We start from the raw sequence: 21,049 nt of genomic DNA, 5'->3' as shown, positions 1-21,049 counted from the left end.
TTCAGACTTAATACATTATCGAACATTGGGGCGGGGTACTTGAGGCTTTATCTGTAGAAATTTGGCCAGTACAAGTAAATAACTGTTTGAAGAGGAAGAACACCTGAAAATGAAAAGTGATAAGATTAAAAATAAGTAAATTCTGAATCCATTGAGTCAGAATTGTATAAAATTGGTTCCTTTACTGCTTGGTCATTAGTCCTGATAGCTACTTTCTTTCTACCTCTGTTTTTTTTAAGTAGAAAATTCAAATCATTAAATAATATGTTTTGGTATATTATTTGCTTCTCCTATTCTGCTTTATCATGGAATGATCTTCTTTTCTGTCTTCCTAGTTAGCCTTGGGTCCTTTTTTCAATCCTTTACTCCATCAGCCTCAAAATGAAAAAGAAAAACTGGCTTCATTTCATTGCAATTCTACCACTGTAGTGGCATTGAAAGATTCAGCTACCCAACTGCAGCAATCATATTTTACATTTTGAAAGAAAAATCTATTTTTTTAAACAAGTTAATAAAATTAGCTTGAATTTTCAATGCATCTATTACTTTTGCAAGTCAAGGTAAAGCATCCCTGAAAGACTTACTTTGGTTTCTCTCTCCATATGCTGCCTTTTCCAGATACTTCCAGAATTGTATTTCCATTCTGGCATCGAGTTCTTTGCTTTCAGGCTGTTTGAAACATCGGATCATTTGATTGAAAGTGTTGTTATGTTTTGCATTTGGCATTCATTGCTACACCAGTGTGATTGGTTGATTTGAGAAGTTTGTATGAACTTGGGGTGTATTGTCTAGAGTTCAGAATTGTCAAACAGTGATCAACATGAGGAAACTCATTGGGGTAGATAGATAAATTATTTTTGAGCATATATTATAAACTAGTTCTAGGCTAAGTATTAAATTACTATTTTAAAAAAAAATCCAATGTGTAGTAAACTTCTGCACCTCCTTGTACGATTGTGTAAGGTTAGTAAGCATTTGATCAAAATCCATAGGCCATAGGTAAAAAAAAAAGGCTTGAAGGGCTACCTTTACCCTTTTCCCTTGTTAAGTTTACAGTATATTCTTTGCAAGTACGGAGGAAGAACTACAAAACTTAATTGATATAGTTGTTGAAGTAAGTGCAAAAATGGGTCTATCAATTACAAAAAGACAGAATGTATGGTGATATCCAAAAAAAAAGGAGAATCCTATCTGCAGGCTGAAAATAAACGGGGAAGACTTAAAACAAGTACAGAACTTTTGTACTTAGGAAGCTGGGTGACATCAGGTGTGACATGGACATCAAAAGAAGAATAGGGATGGCAAAAGACACCTTTACGAGAATGAAGAATATACTGACATACACTAAACTAGGCATGACAACCCGCCCCAGTGTACTGAAATGTTACATTTATCCAGTTATGTTATTTGGTTCAGAATGTTGGACAATATTTAGTAACATGAGGAAATGAATTGAAGCAGCAGAGATGTGGTTTTTGAAGAGGATGCAAAGAATATCATGGACAAAACGAATATCTAACGAGGATGTTGTGAACAGAGCAAACACAAAAAAAGGAATAATGTACAAGATCATGAAAAGGCAATGTAACTTCATTGGACACGTGATTAGGAAAGAGGAGTTAGAATGCATGGTAATTATGGGAAAGATTGAAGGGAAGAAGGCAAGAGAAAGGCAAAGACAAATGATGATGGAGACAGCAGCCAGAGAACTGGAAATGAATACCAACGAATTGATCCACTCGACCCGAAACAGGAGTGTGTGGGCCATGGCAGTCAAAGCTCAAACTGGGCATGGCACCTGATGATGATGATATTCTTTGATCATACTTCCTGGTAAACTCTGGGTTTACCTTTATAACAAGTTATCTTGTGATCCCTTTTAACCAATAGTTGGCAGAGCAAGTATTTTAGCCAATCTCTTCTCTGGACCTGCATTTATGTTAGTCACAGGCACTACAGGTTCTGTTCGTTCATGCTCATTTATTTTGTGGTACAGTTTCAAAAACTGAATAAAGTACACCCAAAACCATACTGAACAAGATTTTTCAATAGCCCATTACAAGCACTAGAAGTGTTTATTCTATTGCTATTACCAATGTTTTTCAATTTAATTTCTATATTACTGAGCAGATGCTTAGTCACGAGTTTAACATCATTCCCCATCTGTTACAGCTAACTCACCCCATTTCTTTCTACAATTATGCACTTTGTTTCAAATTACAAATTAAGTTTTAACCATGATAAATGTATTAACAAATTAAACCCTACTACAGTCTTCATCTTATTGCATCCCAATTGTAGTTCCTATTTTATTATCAATGGCAAATTTTATGACTTTGTGAGGTCACACATGTGGATTGCAGTTGAAATAGACAAGAAATCATTCCACAATTAATTACTTCTGAAACAGAACTTCTATTTTAAATAAAGGCAAATGCAACAGCCAATTTAACACAGCAAGATGTAGTGTATGATAAATGACTGTATAACCTGTTTTGTTAGTACTGGTTGAAGGATAGACAATTGCTAGAAAACAACTAAAACATTCATTAATTCTAATGGTGTCAAATTCTTGCAGGAACCTTGATCTAATGGCTCATCAAGAAAAATTTAGATCTGAATGTCTTAATGTATTCATTTTGAGTAATGAGCATCACGAGCAAGGCTACATTTTATTGGTTGTATCAAATTTCCCTTTGAGGAGATGGCAGCCACCTACATTTAGAGTGGCTTACTAGGCCTTAACAGTGCTGAGCAATTGGGATAGGTTCAGTCATGCACAAATTTGAACAAGGACAGATGGAGATTTACACCCTTGATGGCACTGGTGAACTGAATGTCTTTTTATGACAATCTGGTGTTTTCGATGTCACTATCAGCAAAATTACTAGTCCTTGTAAAATCAAGGTATGGATTACACACTAAAATAAAAACTTAAGATCTTGTCTCAGAGGCTGACAGCAGAAAACAACATTATAAAACATTAGACCAAAACCACGCTCAATGCAACTACTCTACCATGAGAGGAAATTTTCATTTTGTTTCTCAGATTTTTGGGTGGTGATTTTGAATTCTGTAAGGGCAGGTTCCAGTTACCCAAAAAAAGCCATAACAGGTGGGGTATCATATACAATTTCACACAGGAAATATGATTCAATGTTAGCTTGTTTGCTATTTTGAATTTGCATTGCATTTTTTATTACCCGACACTAAGCAGTAAGGATTGCCAATTGTGATAGATAATACAATAAAAAGAATGGATTGGTGAGCAAAATACCTGATTCTATTTCATACACTTAGCATTTTATGATTTGCTGCAATTCAAGCCTGTTTTGTAGAGTAACTGCATGCAAGTGATGGCCATGATCTGCTGAAGTGTTCTGCAGCACTTGCTGTGCATTGTCAATTTCTGGTGAGAGCTTCTCAACAGTGGATCAGTTTTTGATAATTTGTTTGGTTCCCAATTTGTTTAGCTATAAATCAAATACATGAAGGATCAAAAACTAATCTAAGAGGTGTGATGGGAGATTCAGGAAAAGAGGATGGGAAGGGATGAAATTGAAGTGCCATTAGCAAAAGATATTTAGTATTTGATAGTAACTGGAAATCTGTGTCTTCTTGTTGAATACTTCAGGATTATGTGAACTACTGCTGCTCATTTACCTTGTGAAAAGTTAAGTAGCTTGAATATTTAATATTTGTCCCATTCAGATAGTAAGTGAAAATCCAATTTGAATTATTTGACATTTGAATTATTTCCATCACAATCACTCTAAGGTATATACAAACTAAATTTAAACTTCACAATTTTGCTGCATGCAACCGAGAGTGAATGAAACATAGAAAATAGGTGCAGGAGTAGGCCATTCGGCCCTTCGAGCCTGCACTGCCATTTATTATGATCATGGCTGATCATCCAACTCAGAACACCGCCCCAGCCTTCCCTCCATACCCCCTGACCCCTGTAGCCACAAGGGCCATATCTAACTCCCTCTTAAATATAGCCAATGAACTGGCCTCAACTGTTTCCTGTGGCAGAGAATTCCACAGATTCACCACTCTCTGTGTGAAGAAGTTTTTCCTAATCTCGGTCCTCAAAGGCTTCCCCTCTATCTTCAAACTGTGACCCCTCGTTCTGGACTTCCCCAACATCGGGAACAATCTTCCTGCATCTAGCCTGTCCAATCCCCTTAGGATCTTATACGTTTCAATCAGATCCCCCCTCAATCTTCTAAATTCCAACGAGTACAAGCCCAGTTCATCCAGTCTTTCTTCATATGAAAGTCCTGCCATCCCAGGAATCAATCTGGTGAACCTTCTCTGTACTCCCTCTATGGCAAGGATGTCTTTCCTCAGATTAGGGGACCAAAACTGCACAGAATACTCCAGGTGTGGTCTCACCAAGGCCTTGTACAACTGCAGTAGTACCTCCCTGCTCCTGTACTCAAATCCTCTCGCTATGAATGCCAGCATACCATTCGCCTTTTTCACCGCCTGCTGTACCTGCATGCCCACTTTCAATGACTGGTGTATAATGACACCCAGGTCTCGTTGCACCTCCCCTTTTCCTAATCGGCCACCATTCAGATAATAATCTGTTTTCCTATTTTTGCCACCAAAGTGGATAACTTCACATTTATCCACATTAAATTGCATCTGCCATGAATTTGCCCACTCACCCAACCTATCCAAGTCACCTCTTAGCATCCTCCTCACAGCTAACACTGCCACCCAGCTTCGTGAAAGGGTACATACAAACTGAAATACAATTAAAGTTATCCATTTTATTTAAAAATGATTTTGATAGTGCATTGTGAACCACATTTGAACAACTTTTAAGATTTAACAAAAGTTAAAACATTTTTGTCATGTTGAACAGGATTCTACTTTCAAGTCTATATGCAATGTCAATGTACACAGACATACAAAAGTACTGTGAATTCAGAACCAAAACTAATCACATTAGTGTTCATGTATTACAAAATTAAAGAAAGAAACAAGCAAACCAAATTAACAGATAGATTAACAAAACCCCATTAATAAATGCTTCAAAATTTGAAAAACCAATTTTACTTTTCACACCAATGCAATCTTTGGCACATTCTATGTAAAGCACATGCACAGATGCACTCAGAATTAATACACAAATAAAAATAAACATGGAACATTTTACTAATATATTAAAATAAATCTGAATATTGAATAGGAAAGTTTGGAATATATACCATGTTGAGAAAGACAGCAATTTCCAGGCAGCAGGTAAATAGACAAATAGAATATTGCCATGTTTAATGCAGTTGTGTTAAGTGATCTTTGTAGTAGATGCATAACCCTAATCATAAATCCCTTCCTAGCAGATGGAAATAGGGAGTGATAGAAGTGAGGTAGGGAAGAGGAAGCTTCTTCATAAAAAGACTGAGAATATAAAAGCAGACAGTCACTAATTATATAGTATTGCTCTGAATGTTCTTTTTGGCCTTCCCATGTTAAGGTTAACAGATATTGAGGAAAAACCGTTATATTTAGCATATTGATGGGGAGAAGTGGGGGCAGTTACTTAAACAGAATAAATATGGGTAGTACTTCCAGAAAAGGCAGCTAAGACCATTCGGCTGCTGCCACTAAAAATTACAAAGGAAATTGACAAGGAAGATAGTTCTTTCTTGCTAGAGAATACACAGCATGGAACTACAATATTGTAAATGTAATGAAAAGCTAAGTAGATCCAGTCCCCAACACCACCCCTCCACCAAACAAATGAAATTGGAAGTCAGGAAATAATGTGCCAAAGTGTCATTGCTTCATAATGAGTATATGCAGAGTAAAAAAGACATGAAATAAAGAAATTAGAATGAATATATTAGTATGGTTAACAGAAACAATAGTATGATGGTCTGAATGTTATATACATGTTCCTATACTTCAAAATATATTTCTAACTCATCCCTATGTCAACCAAGAACTTTTGAAGATCATATGATTTCAGAATCAATCTGTACAACACATCTAACAAAAATGTTGACTTTAATAATATAATCATACATACCTCAACATTTTAATGTATTTTTACTGGATTGTGAAATGTCATTTAGACTAATAGCATACAGAAAATATGTATCATAAAACATGACAAGAGAAATATGATCTTTCTTCATAGGAAAACAATCTGAAATTCATCTGTGGTATTTATAGGTAGGAAAAAAGTCCAGTCTCCTGCAATCTGGCTAACCTGGCCACATTCCTTATTTATCAATCTACTTTTAATGACACCCGAAGTGCTTGCAATTGGGCTTGTTAATCTTGGAATGCATTTATATTTATAATGCCATCTTTTTCCCTTCTTCCTACATGTGTGATGTGTCTCAACACTGGATAGTGATACTTTATCAAAAAAGGTACAGGATCAACTCAAAGTTGATAATTAGGAGACAGCATACTTCTATGATCCCCTCTATTCTACTAAAAGAATCATGCTGCATCTAAGAATCATATTCTGTGGCTGCCTTTTATTTCAAATGGTTATAGAGTTACATTCATTCTTTTCCATATCACTGAAGTGGCGGCTTTGTGCATCAGTGGTGGATCTTGTCTACAGCCAAGTTCTTTGGATCACTGCTAGGTATACACCAATCGTCAGCCTCGTGATTATGTTGGTAATGACGCCAGGCAGATTTGTTATAAACTGGTAGCCTTTCTACAGAATCTTTTGTTAGAGCCTGAAAAACAAATACTGAGAGTGGGCATGCAAATATAATAAACAAGTCTGAAATTAAGAAATTAAGAAATTAAGCATTTTCCTTCTTAATAAATGTCTAATAACCCCTATTTTGATAACAAAACAGAAATCATAATGTCTTGCCTTGGTGATTTCCCTTTGGCTAGAATCATGATCTTAATAAGCATTGTCTATTTTTCTTGAGCTTTAAAGTAGTAAATGCTGGATGATAGAATAAATGAGATGAGTTAAGTGGGTGCCAAACTGTGGAGTGGTTAATCATAAGCACAAGAAATTCTGCAGATGCTGGAAATCCAAAGCAAAACACACAAATACTGGAGCAACTCAGCTGGTCAGGCAGCATCCATGGAAATGAACAAACAGTTAACCTTTTGGGCCAAGGACCCTTCTTCAAGACTACAAAGGAAGGGGAAGATGCCAGAATAAAAAGGTGGTGAAGGAGGCTAGCAAGCTGATAGGCGAAGCCAGTCTGGTGGGAAAGGTAAAGTGCTGAAGGGGAAGGAATACGATAAGCAAGGAGAGTGGACCATAGAAGAAAGGGGAGGAGACAGGCAGCTGAGAAGAAGCAAGAAGCCAGTGTGGGAATAGAAGAAGGGGAGAGGGAGGAAGTTTTTTTAAAACTGGAAAGAGAAATCTATATTCATGCCATCAGGTTGGAGAATACAAAATGTTTCTCCTCCACCCTGACGGTGGCCTTATTGTGGCATAAGAGAAGGCCATGGTCTGACATTTTGGAATGGGAATGAGAATTGTAATTAAATTGTTTGGCCACCAGGAAGTTCCATTTTTGGCAGATGGAGTGGAGGTGCTTGATGAGTGGTCCCTCAATTTACGATGGGTCTCACCAATGTAGGAGGCCACATCGGGAGCACCAGATACAATAGGTAACCCAGCAGGTTTGCAGGTGAAATGTTGCCTCACCTGGAAGGACTGTTTGGGGCCCTGAATGGAGTTGAGGGAGGTTGCAAAATATACTCCGCCCAAGGGACTATAATCCCGATGGGATGGGAAGTGAACCGGCACAAGAAATGGCATGACACAAGGCCAAGAACAAACGAAAGGAGGCTTCCATAAAAATGAACCTTAAGATTGAAGCCCTAAGGACCTAAATTTGGTGCAGAAGTTTAAAGACTATAAAGTGTGTGAAGGATCTTCATTTCTCTTCTCTGCAAATACATTACTGACCCTAAATGTGCCAATGCAAAACTATCACCAAATTACTAACAATCTTTATCTAACAGAATGTGACCATAACCTTCATCTTTCAAAATGATAGGAGAAGACAGGATGGGGAGGGATGGAGCCAAGAGCTGGGCAGGTGATTGGCAAAGGGGATATGAGAGGATCATGGGACAGGAGGTCCGGGGAGAAAGACAAAGGGGGGGTGAACCCAGAGGATGGGCAAGGTGTATAGTGAGGGGAACAGAGGGAGAAAAAGAACGTGTGTATATAAATAAATAATGGATGGGGTACGAGAGGGAGGTGGGGCATTAGCGGAAGTTTGAGAAATCAATGTTCATGCCATCAGGTTGGAGGCTACCCAGACAGAATATAAGGTGTTGTTCCTCCAACCCGAGTCATCCACTTTGCTGGGAAAATGGAAAAGCAGAGCATTTTTAAATGGTGATGGGAATGAAAGGCATTGCTGTGCAGAGGGACATGGATGTCCTTGGACAATCACTAAACTTTAATATACAGGTTCAGCAAAAATTGGACTATTACATATAAATTTTACAATAATTAAAACATCTTTTACCGTACCCTGTTAAGACAACATATACAGCGTTATTCTTTTATGGAGCCCATCTACCAAAGAGTTTTCCTGAAAGTGTGCAGGTAGTGTTCACCTAATTGATTCATGGGATGTAGTTCTTTTGAATGGAGAGAGACCAACCAAGCAGGGCTCATATTCTGAATTTAAAAGAATGAGAGATTATCTCATTGAAAAGTACAAATTCTTACAGGGCATTTCAGATCCACAGAGTTCATGTTTTTCTTCACTGTGATCTATACTAGCAGGGATCATTGTCTTTAGTTAAGTGGTCAAACATTCAAAGACATTGAAATTTCTACACCCAGGGGATTATAAATCTTTGGAATTCACAATGAAAGAGGCCATGGAAGCTCAGTTGCTGAGCATATTCAAGACAGAGAGGGGCAGATTTTTAGATATTCACAATATTTAGATTTAGTGTGGAAGGTGCTGCTGAGGAAAAGGTGAGCCCTAATCCTATTGAATGGCAGAGCAGACCGAAGGGGCCAAATGGTTTATTTCTGCTGTGTGTTATGTTCTTTCTGTTAGCAAGTTCTGTTTGTTCAATGTCTTGTGTAAAGATTGTTAATGTAATTCAAAAAGAACAGCACAGAACCCAAAATCAGTTTTTCATCCCCAAAATTCTAAAATGTTAACAGATAACTCCAGACACATCATAAATGTCATTTTTTTAACTTTTCAAACTAACCTCCTCTGAGATGTCACAAATGCTATTGAAGTACCTAGGAGAAATGTTTCCCACACCTTAACCGCTGGGAGATCCGTTCATGTCCATCACTGGGAAATTCCCAAGCAGAAGCAGTGGCATATCCTTCCTGCCACGGGATGGATCATGAAGTCCAACAGGACAGCATGAACTTTCATTGATAAAACTCAGGTAAGGAAATGCAGGCATTATCAAATGAATTGGAAAAAATTCACTGTGAGGAGGAAAATACAGTAAAAAAAAACTATCTGATTTTAATTATATTTTAAGTGTACCTGTTTCCATTAACTTTTAAATTTTAATATTGTGTCACATATTTATCAGATACGAGACAACGGGGTGACCCGTTGGGGCACCCTTTGAGAGAAGGGTAGTGCAGTCTGATGCGACCAGAATGAACATTAAATTTTCCTGAATGCTATTAGTATCGCTTTACTTTGGAAACTGAAGTAGTAAACCTCAGTTTATTAAAGAAGAACGACGCGTAGCAAAGCAAATATAGCTCCTCGTCGTTTAACGAAGGACACTTTAGATGGTATCATTTCTGGCTTATCTGCCATCCAGGACATCTCAAATGTCCTCTTTCTTTAAGGATCATGGTTTTCCTTCTGCCGTCATCAATGATGCCCTCACCCGCATCTCCTCCATTTCCCACACTTTGGCCCTCACCCCATCTTCCCGTCATCACAACAGGGACAGAGTTCCCCTTGTCCTCACCTACCACCTCACTAGCCTCCAGATCCAGCACATTATCCTCCGCAACTTCCGCCACCTTCAACAGGACCCCACCACTAAACACATCTTTCCCTCTCCATCCCTCTCCGCTTTCCGCAGGGTTTGTTCCCTCCGCAACTCCCTGGTCCACACGTCCCTCCCCACGGATCTCCCACCCGGCACTTATTCCTGTAAGCACAAGTGCTACACCTGTCCCTACACCTCCTCTCTTGCCACCATTCAGGGCCCCAAACAGTCCTTCCAGGTGAGGCAACACTTCACTTGTGAGTCTGTTGGGATCATCTATTGCATCTGGTGCGGCCTCCTCTATATCGGTGAAACCTGATGCAGACTGGGGGACCGCTTCGTCGAGCCACAGACAGGATCTCCCGGTTGCCACCCACTTCAACTCCGCTTCACATTCCCATTCAGATATGTCCACACATGGCCTCCTCTACTGCCAGGATGAGGCTAAACTCAGGTTGGAGAAGCAACACCTCATATACCGTCTGGGTAGTCTCCAGCCCCTGGGCATGAACATTGAATTCTCCAACTTCTGGTAATTCCCTCTCCCTCCCTGTTTCACTCTGCCCCCTCCCCCAGCTGCCTATCACCTCCCTCATGGTTCCACCTCCTTCTACTACCCATTGTGCTTTCCCCTATTCCTTCTTCATCTTTCCTGCCTATCCCCTCTCTGCTTCCCCTCCCCCACCCCTTTATCTTTCCCCTTACTGGTTTTTCACCTGGCACTTACCAGCCTTCTCCTTCCCACCCTCCCCCCACCTTCTTTATAGGGCCTCTGCCTCCTTCCTCTTCAGTCCTGACGAAGGGTTCTAGCCCGAAACGTTGACTGATCATTTCCACAGATGCTGCCCGACCTGCTGATTTCCACCAGTGTGTTGTGAGTGTTGCTCCGCCACCCTTGTGCCTCTCGTTGTCATTCTGGAGACATGCAGCCCTTTCATTCCCCGTCCCTTCATCTCTTCTGCTGTTTGTTGTTTGTCTCTGATCCTGGAGACGTGCATGCCTCGCCTCCTCTGTGTCTTCTTCTCTCATCTTTTTTTGTCCCGACTCTTTGATCCTGGAGTCGTGTGGCCCTGGCCTCATCCGATTCTTGTTCTCTCCCTCTCCTTGCCACTTCCCGACAACGTTTGGCGTCATCTCTTGACCATAATGTCCCCCTTCCCTTTCCACACGGCATAATTAGGCTGACCATTTTTTTTTACCCTAATGCTGGATAGAAGATACGAAGCACTAACACCAAAGGACGCTGATTATTCTTGAAGATGTGGTTGGCACTCTCCTAAATGGACGTGATATAGTCACCGATGTCCTTTGACTGCAGCAAAGGGTTTTATGGGTGTCTCGAAGTATGTCATTACAATAAGATGTAATTACCTCTTATTGATGGGTGGCAGTTAGATCTGTCCCAATCCTGCACATGCTGATGGTGATAAGCAGAATGTGACCCCTCGAAATGGAGCTGCCCTGCCTTTTTGCTCCAGTAGGTGTCTCTGCTGAGGCTGGCCGCGCACATGCGTCGGGCTGTCGCATCCTGATTTCCATGATGGTATTCTTAAACTGAATACCATCCTTAACTACTGCACAAAGATTTCCCAATTTCTGTAATTAACTTGGTTGTCTTTGTATACCATTTTCCTGTGCAGCCCTCTAGGCGATGCTCATTTGACCCAACTTGAATCAGTATTATGTCCCAGTTTGCATGTGACCACTCCCACACCCTCCCCTCACTCTTGATTTGATGATTGCTTCTTCCTTTCACCTTCTTAACATTCTTTATGCTGTTATCATCTGAAATTTCTTGTTTGGCATGCTGCTTCTCTCCAACACTTTAAAATAGTTGCCTCCATTTTTCTGATTTTATATTTGTGCCATCCTTTTTAGTTCCAAAAAGCTGGTTTTGCTCCCCACCCCCCCAAAAAAAAGGTTTGTTCTTTCATCACTACAGAAGGTGTTACTACAGTTCTGGAAGTGACCCATGTCCCCTGAAAATACATCTTATTTTTCCTCCTGTCAAAAACATGCAATTAACATATTAGTATTTTGCAGGTTTCAAATCATGATCACAGCCCTATTGATAAAAAATTTAGTTTTACATATTTAAGATATAATTATATGGTATTTATGTGAAGTATTTGAATGCTGAATACATAGCAGTTTATTATACATCCTTCAATTCAGTCCCACTTTGATTTAGATATAGCACTTGCATTAAAAGCCAGAGGCTGCAGTCTGAAACCCCACTCCAGAGGGGCAAAAAACATAACCCAGACTAACAGCTCAGTATAATATTTATGAACTACTGGACTGCTGGAACTTCTATCTTACAGAACCTAAACTACTCTCTTACCTAGGTGCAAGACATCCCATAAAACCACATGTAATGGAAAAAAAGATAATTGCTAGATAGTAATCAATGATAGTAATTACCAACATTATGAAAATAGATGATAGATAATTTGAGCATTCCATTACTTTTTGTGGGATAGTGATATACATCTAATAAATTACTTTGGAGAACCCAGAGCCTTACAAATATGTTATATTAATCAAAGTATTTTCTGACCCTATCTGGTTTTAACCACAATAATTGACTGTCAACCCCAATTTTACAATGTTTTGCTATACTTTGTTCAGAAGTAGTGGATGAAATTATTCAATTATTCCATGAAAAGCAATGCTTACCTTTAGGTAAATGACTGCATCTGTCCCAAAACCCTCCATTGAATAGAGCTGAAGGTCCCCTTGAAAGTACTTGGCATAAAGTCTTGAAATAGGCAGCCCATACCCAAAACCAGCCTAAATACATAAAAAATATTGCTTAAGGAGACCATACTTATAAGTGAGAGGATTCAGTCAGTGGTGAAATAAATCTGTATGTACAGTAGTTTACCTCCTTATCTAAGTAAGGCAATGTGTAATTAGATGCATACCAGTGGTGCACCTCCAGAACTTCCCAAGTGTGGTTTCGGAGCTGTGCTATACATGTAACTGAACAACCGGTCTATCTTGCTCAAGGGGACGCCTCCACCTTTATCACTCATCTGTATAACAAAAAAAATGATAAAAAGAAAATTAGGTGTTCTGTTTAATCTTGCAGAACCCTAATATATGATCAAAATTCCTTATCCATGAAAACAATAAAGTTTCAGAAGTGGAAGAGTGCAGCTTTGTTTTCTTAAAAGAAACACTTAGCATGTGGTTTAGAAGTAGAAGGTTAAATAACACATTTGAATACTTCGTCTCATATAAAACAAATCAAGTTTAAAAAAAACACTAAATACTTTTACCTTAATTGTAACATCTTCTCCACCCAGTGCAACTCTTACTTTAATAGGTGGAAGATGAGGACTGGATTCATAATTTTCCACAGTAGCTCTCATGGCATTCTTGAATAGAAACAAAAACATTTACTGAATTTATTTGCTAAATAGGTGTAGCAGTCACCAAGGCAATGCCAATCAATTAATATTAAAAACGTATTGACCAATACAAAATGAACCACAGGTGAACTAAGAATATCTTTTTAAATCCATTTCATAAATTTACTAAATGTAAAATACATATTAACAATATTACACAGGTAGAAAGACTGGTTCTTAAGAGAACTAATGGATTATTCACTATTGTCCATGCAGGATTAATATTCGTATAAAAAATATTTGATAAACAACTCAACTACCACTGCAGTAATAACAATGTAATTGTAACTCAAATCCAGTTATGTTGACTTGCAAGTGAAAGTTGCATCATAATAGAGTGCAGTATTTAATTGCCACTTATTAATCATCATCATCAGGTGCCATGCCCAGTTTGAGCTTTGACTGCCATGGCCCACACACTCCTGTTTTGGGTCAAGTGGATGAATTCATTGGTATCATTTCCAGTTCTCTGGCTGCTGTCTCCATCATCATTTGTCTTTGTCTTCCTCTTGCTTTCTTCCTTTCAATCTTTCCCATAATTACCGTGCATCCTAACTCCTTTTTCCTAATCACATGTCCAATGAAGTTACGTTGCCTTTTCATGATCTCATACATTATTTCTCTTTTTGTGTTTGCTCTGTTTATGACATCCTCGTTAGATATTCGTTTCGTCCATGATATTCTTTGCATCCTCCTCAAAAACCACATCTCTGCTGCTTCAATTCATTTCCTCATGTTACTAGATATTGTCCAACATTCTGTGCCATATAACATAACTAGAATAACATCACATTTCAGTACTCTGAGGCAGGTTGTCATGCCTAGTTTAGTATTGGTCAGTATACTCTTCATTCTCGTAAAGGTGTCTTCTATTCTTCTTTTGACGTCCATGTCACACCTGCCATCTGATGTCACCCAGCTTCCTAAGTAGCAAAAGTTCTGTACTTGTTTTGGTCGTGTTCTGTATTAAAACAGTTTTGGAAATCTATTTTCTCTACAATTTCTAAAGCTTTAAAAATTAATTTACAACCTAATAAATTGAGTTTTGTTCAGTATAATCCCTCAATATATTCATGGTATTTCTATATCAGACCAACATGTAATTGCATTTGTTACATTATTGGCCAGAAGGGTTATTTTATTGAAATGGAAAGATGCCTCTGCTCCCACTTTGATACAATGGTCCTCTCAGGTGATGCTATGTCTTAGTTTGGAGAAAATCAGAAGTCGAACTTTTGATCCTCGATTTGACTTTGAGAAAAGGTGGGGTTCTTTTGCCCGCTACTATCATCTGATTTGAGTTAAGATGTTTTCCTTCTGATTCTTGTTTAAATGATTTGAGTTGGCGGATTGATGTTTGTCTTTTATGGAAGCTTGCATGGCGTATAGCTCCGGGGTTGTGCTCCCAATGGGTATTTTTTTTTTTCTTTTTTTTTGTTAGCAGGGTTGTTTGTTTGCTTTAGTTAGTAGGGGTTCTTTTTTCCCCAAAACAAAATAGTTTTAACACTTTATTTTTTCTTCTTATTATTGATATATTGTTTAGTTTTGTTAATCAGTTATTTGGTAATTTAATTCCTCATTGTACATATTGACATGTTGACTTGACTACTTTAATGTATTTTTTGTTGATCTTCAATAATAATAATAAAAGAGATTTAAAAATGAAAATGATGTCACCCAGCTTCCTAAGTAGCAAAAGTTCTGTACTTGTTTTAAGTCTTCCCCATTTATTCTCAGCCTACAGATAGGATTCTCCTTCTTTTTGGATATCACCATACATTCTGTCTTTTTGCAATTGATAGATAGACCCATTTTTGCACTTTCTTCAACAACTATATCAGTTAAGTTTTGTAGTTCTTCCTCCGTACTTGCAATTAACACAGTGTCATCTGCATATCTGAAATTATTAATGTTTTCACCACCAACTTTGATTCCCAAGATGTCTCCTATTTTTTGTGATATTGTTTCACTGTACACGTTAAATAAATTAGGGGAGAAAACATACCCTCGTCTAACGTCTCTCTTGATTTTCGTAAACTGACTCACTTCTCCATCTATTCTTACAGCGGCAGTTTGTTCCCAGTACAGATTTCTGATTAGGCAGAGGTCTTTCGAATCTCGATCTAGAGTTTTCTGTAATATTTCAAATAACTTATTGTGCTTCACTTTATCAAATGCTTTTGTGTAGTCGATAAAACAAACAAATCTTTTTGCACTTGAATAGCTCGTTCTGATAGTATCCTTAACATCAATATTGCGTTTCTTGTACCTTTGTCTTTCACAAAACCACATTGTTCTTTACCTATTTCAGCTTGTATCTTACCTTTAGCTCTTGTCATCAAAATTCTTAGAAGTATCTTGGCTCATTAAACTTATGGTCCCATGTAATTCACATTCTATTGCTGCAGGTTTCTTAGATGAGTGATAAATACTGATTTTTTCATCTCTTCTGGTATTATTCCAGTTTCATAAATGTCATTGATTAAATCAGTAAGTTTTTCAATTCCATAATCTTCAAGGGCGATAATCTGTTCTATTACTAATTCATCAGGACCTGCTGCCTTTCCTTTCTTTATCTTATTTATTGCATTGCGAACTTCAGATTTTAAAATACTTGGACCTTCAATGTTTTTCTTATTTTCTGGTTTTGCACCTCGATCGTCTTCAAACAATTCCTGAATATACTCAGTCCATCTGTTCATAATCTCATCTTTTTCCATGATAATGGTACCATCCTTTGCTTTCCAACATCTACCTGAAGAACAGAGGAGCTTTTTACCAATCATATTCTTGATTTGTTGATGTAACCCTTTTGGATTAGTAATAGGGATTCTTTCTATTTGCTCACATTCCTGGTTTAACCATTCTTCTTTGGATTTTTGACATAAGCTTTTAACTTTTTTTTATCTAAGGACTTATATGCTATAGGATTTGCTTTCTTCCATTAGATTTTTGATTTCATCTGTCATCCATTTATTCTTTGTGCTTTTTTCTCTTTTAGGAATCACTGACTTTGCTGACTCTGCCAAGGCATTCTTTAGAGAGTTAAATTTCATTTCTACATGATTGCTATCATCTTTAACTTATTAATCACTAGATTCAAAATCAATGAAAGTTTGTTCGCGATCCAGTACTTGGCTTCTGCTGCTGCTTAGTCAGTTTCACATTACTTAGCTGTTGCTTACCTATTGCTGTTCAAATTTCACTGAAAGGGACTTTATTAAGTTTCTAAGCTTCCAAGCTATTATACCACAAACTGCTTTGCACACTCTAGAATGGAGTATTTTGCAATAGGAATGAAGACTAGGGAAAGCAAACCACTTTGCGAGGTGCCATGTGTTATCACAGAGTTTCAGCAATGAAAGTTACTCAGTTATTTAATGTCAAATTATTATTGTTCCTTATCTTTGAACCAGAGTGGATGAAACAAGTTGGATTAAATTGGCAACAAGGTTGCAATCTTAACTTAAGATACCTGATAAAGGAAACAAATATATTTTGTACTCAGTGCATAATGTTCACTATCTGAGGCCTCTGACAGTCAGAGATGACCACGGATAATGCGTCCTAGCTGTTTAGATATGCAGGCCTGGGCAGTACGACATGGAGAGCAAGCTCCCCCTCTCCACGCAACTGATGAACCCAAAGGAATGGCAGAAACCAAACAGTTTGGCACCAGCGGCATTGCAGGAGTTGCCAGCCAGCATTGAACTCATTGTAGGACTACCTTAGGAACTCCAACTCCAGATTCTTCCCCTCGGGGTTTACCCCCGAAGCCTTCTCCATGAGTGGATGTAGCCACAAGGCAGCGGAGGTTTGAGGTCAAAGTCTTCCTTTCCCCGAATGAGTTGCCAACTACGGATGACGAGCTCCATCTGCCCGCAGTGATTGGTTTTAAGTCACCCGCCTTTGCCTTTTCTCCTGTCAGTAGAAACTGTTCCGCCGGGCTTAGAAGCTAAGCCACAAGTGAAGGCTGGGAGTTGGACTTGGTTGTCGGAGGCCATGTGAGGTGCACCCCATCTGTTCACTACTTCCACCGAAATTTAGTGCTCAGCTTTTTTCCATAAAAAAGCTAAAGCTACACAAAGATAATCAGACATAAAATCTTGGTAATAATAACTGCAATTATTCATGCAATAGCTTGTTTCTTACCTTGAAAAGTTCAAACAGCATATGGTAGAGATGTGATGGCACATAAACAATGTGGACTGGTCCTGAACTACTCACAGCTGGAATAATGCATACCATTTATAAATTTTCTTTCTAAGGAAGTCAATCATGCATCACAAACATAAACAATTGCTTTGCATCAACTACAGACAGGGATGACAAAAAACGGTTAAGTATAAATTGGATAACTCTGTACCTATACAAAGTTGAGATACCGCATCAGATTTCGAAGTTTTAAGCAAATATTTTCTTTTAAACAAACAGTTATGTTAAAAAAAAACCATGCCACAACATCAATAAATGATGTCAAATAACTCAAGGTGCCTTACCATTGTATTGGTCCACTTCCAGGATTGGGGAGTCCATATAATATTGGTCACAAAGCAGTTTGGCAGTTTCATAGGCATCTATGAATAGACAAGCCAACATTAACCAGCTTTAATGTCATGACAATTATTTTACACAAACATTCACTGGTTGCAGAGTTTCTACAGTTCAGTTATATGGACGTGGATTATACTTGGTGGCAAATCACAAAATGGAACTCCATCACAGATGAATAACATTAGAATGCTCTTTTGACTCCATGCCCAGAGACAAGACAACAAGCAACATCAAAAAGAAATGCATGCCAGCTGAAAGCACGTCGATTGAATCAACAAAATCCATATCTATGTGGCTTTTACTAACTGATAATATTAGTACAGGTGAAGGATCAGATATTAATAAATGTACAATGGAACAGAAAGAGAAAAGAAAATAATTTTTAAACATTTGAATAATTGCTGTGATCACTTTTGTTATACTAAATGAAGAATTTGTTTTAGAAAAACTTGGTACTAACTGCAATACAAATTTCTGAAAAACATTAAACTAGCCTGGATTTTGCATGGCAACTGCAAAATTATTTTTGCATAAATCTACATGTTGCTATTATATACCTAATTTAATTGATAACAACATCCATGCAGTGTTTAAACACAAATCTGAAAGCTGTTGTTAGTGATTTGTTACTAGGCTGTGTGCAATGAAAGTCTCTTGCCATAGTTTAGCTTAAAATTAGAAACTTGTGGTAATTACTAGAATGAAAACACCATAACAGATCTGAAACACAAAGGATATTCTCCTTTAGATTTAAATATAAAGGAACATCTACAAAAGCTTCACAGGAAAAAAATAAGGAAAAGCCTAAAATATCATTATAGTTTATTAAATCATTTTGAATTCTTAAGAAGTCACACCTCAGAAACATCCAAAAGGCTTCATACTATGAAACACTTTCACCATTCCAAGTCCAGAAGCATGACTTAGCTGATTGCCAAAGTTTCTTCACAGTTTATGAGAAGGGTTGCCAGTGGCCAAAATAATGTAGAATCCTTTGACATTGTCCAGAGAATCAGCTCAAAGAATTCCTCCAGTTGTTTTTAAAAAGTTTCCACTAGGATTGCCATTTTAGGCACTGACCAATTTAGTGGGCAATTAAAAAAAAAAGACACTTCTGTTTTGATTATATTTGTTAGTCAAATTGGGGGGGGGGGAGGCGGAATTGGAGATTTAACTCAATGTTAACTAAGTTATTATTATTACTAATTTATTATCTGACTCAGTAACAACTATTTGCAAATTATATGTTTTGTACTCTAAACACATAACATGGTGATGTAGCTAGCATAAAAAAATGTTTATACACCAAATACAGTACAACTGTATTTTGAATGTTTGCATGTCATGAATGTCAGGCACTCGGAGAGACTTGGCGGGGGCCGTGGTCCAGTGGTCAGCGACTTGGCCGGCTCCCCCACTGGACTTAGTCTGGTGAGGAGTGTGTGAGGACACCCAGCAGGACTAAAAAAAAACAAGACCTGACAAAGCGGATGAGCTCCTTGTGAGCCAACGGCCATCTTCCATGGAAGAGATTAAAGCCTCACCACGTATCTACGAATCGTATGCTGTGCACATAGTTAGAAGAGACATGATGAACTTGGGCGCTGCACCGTGTGCCTGGACCTGCCCAAGACCTCCGCCTAAGGAAGGGCTGAGCTCGAAGAAGCGGCAGCGGGCGGTGCCAAGGCGGTGAGCGAGAACTGGAGGACAGGCTGTACTCGGTGCTGTCGCAAGATCGAAGAAGATGGAGGTGCATAGCCGCCAACCCCGGATTCGGGACGGCACCCGCTATCTGACTAACTGTGACACTTACAAACCTACTTTGGTTATTTTAAAGGATAGTTTAGTATGGGCAGCCAAATTTATGCTAAGAACATAAAAATTGTAAGAGCAAGTTCTGTGGCTTCACAAGCCACAGAATCATGGCAGATCTGATCTTCGCCCCAGGTCCACTTTCCGACTTGTTTCTCCTAACTCCTAACTTATCCACAGACTCAAAGTTGATCTATCCTCGCTATAAACATATTCAATGAGCTAGTCTTCATGGACTCTAGGAATTCAAGGATTTGTAACAGATGGAGAGAAGTTCCTCCTTAACTTAAATAAGCAACCTCCTATTCTGAAGCTATGCCTACAAGATCGAGCTTCTTCATGATTATAAACATCCTCTTCACACTTAGTCTGTCAAGGTCCCTCAGAATTGTTTCAATTAGATCATCTTTCATTTTTCTGAATTATAATGCCTACAGATTTAGCTTGCTGAAGGACAAATATTAACAAAAGTACAGGTGTCCCCCGCTTTTCGAACGTTTGCTTTATGAAACCTCACTGTTACGAAAGACCCACATTAGTACCTTGTTTTCGCTTTCAGAAGCTGTTTTCACTGTTACGAAAAAAATCAACGCGCGAAAAAAATCAGCGTGTGATAAAAGGCAGCGCGCCGCGCGCCCCGAGCAGCCACTCTCCCCGGATTCGGAACGGCATTCTCGCCGGCATTGTTTAAACACGTGCTTGTGAGCAGCCATTTGCAAGATCAGTTCTAAGGTATTGGAAAAGCCTAAAAGAGCTCGTAAGGGTGTTACACTTAGCGTAAAACTAGACATAATTAAGCGTTTTGATTGTGGTGAACGAAGTAAGGACTAAATGAGTTTGGCTTGTGGAAGCTGACGAACATAATGTTGAAGAGGTTTTGGCATCCCATGACCAAGAACTGATAGATGAAGAGCTGATGCAATTGGAAGAGGAAAGGATAACAATCGAAACCGAATGCAGTAGCGAACAGACCGAAAGTGACTGCGTGAGATTTTCGCTGCAATGATAAAGTACGACTTTAATTTTGAAAGGGTACGTAGGTTTAGGGGATATTTGCAGGATGGTTTGAGTCCTTCCTTATAAAGAACTGTATGACAGAAAAATGCGCGAGACTCAGCAGTCAAGCAAGCCTTCCACATCAGCCACAGCAGATGACGAACCTTGACCTTCGACATCGAGGCGGGCAGTCATCGGAGAAGATGAGCTGCCTGCTCTAATGGAAACAGACGATGAGATGACACCCCAGTGTCCCCCCACCCCGCGATTCACGGAGAATGCAGTGGTAGCCAGGAGGCACACAGCACATCTTT

The 21,049-nt window shown here is 38.6% G+C and overlaps 1 protein-coding gene across 3 annotated transcripts in view; it reads right to left on the bottom strand.

Annotated features, from left to right (window-relative positions):
• Positions 1 to 4,769: 4,769 nt before the first annotated feature.
• LOC140191933 (pyruvate dehydrogenase (acetyl-transferring) kinase isozyme 2, mitochondrial-like) overlaps positions 4,770 to 21,049 on the bottom strand; it is a 31,445-nt gene continuing 15,165 nt past the window's right edge. The window contains exons 6-11 of one of the 3 annotated variants that reach the window (XM_072249820.1): positions 17,873 to 17,950; positions 17,526 to 17,602; positions 13,242 to 13,340; positions 12,885 to 12,995; positions 12,637 to 12,750; positions 4,770 to 6,716 (exon numbers count right to left, since the gene is read on the bottom strand). In XM_072249820.1, coding sequence (XP_072105921.1) covers positions 6,573 to 6,716; positions 12,637 to 12,750; positions 12,885 to 12,995; positions 13,242 to 13,340; positions 17,526 to 17,602; positions 17,873 to 17,950 — 623 coding nt within the window. In that variant the 3' untranslated portion in view covers positions 4,770 to 6,572. Of the gene's footprint in view, positions 6,717 to 12,636; positions 12,751 to 12,844; positions 12,996 to 13,241; positions 13,341 to 17,525; positions 17,603 to 17,872; positions 17,951 to 21,049 lie in introns of those variants that run through there. The other 2 variants (XM_072249821.1, XR_011883966.1) reach the window with 2 other exon arrangements.

This window comes from Mobula birostris, chromosome X (genome assembly GCF_030028105.1).
Source record: "Mobula birostris isolate sMobBir1 chromosome X, sMobBir1.hap1, whole genome shotgun sequence".
Taxonomy (NCBI): Eukaryota; Metazoa; Chordata; class Chondrichthyes; order Myliobatiformes; family Myliobatidae; genus Mobula; species Mobula birostris.
This window is presented reverse-complemented; position numbering and strand designations above follow the sequence as displayed.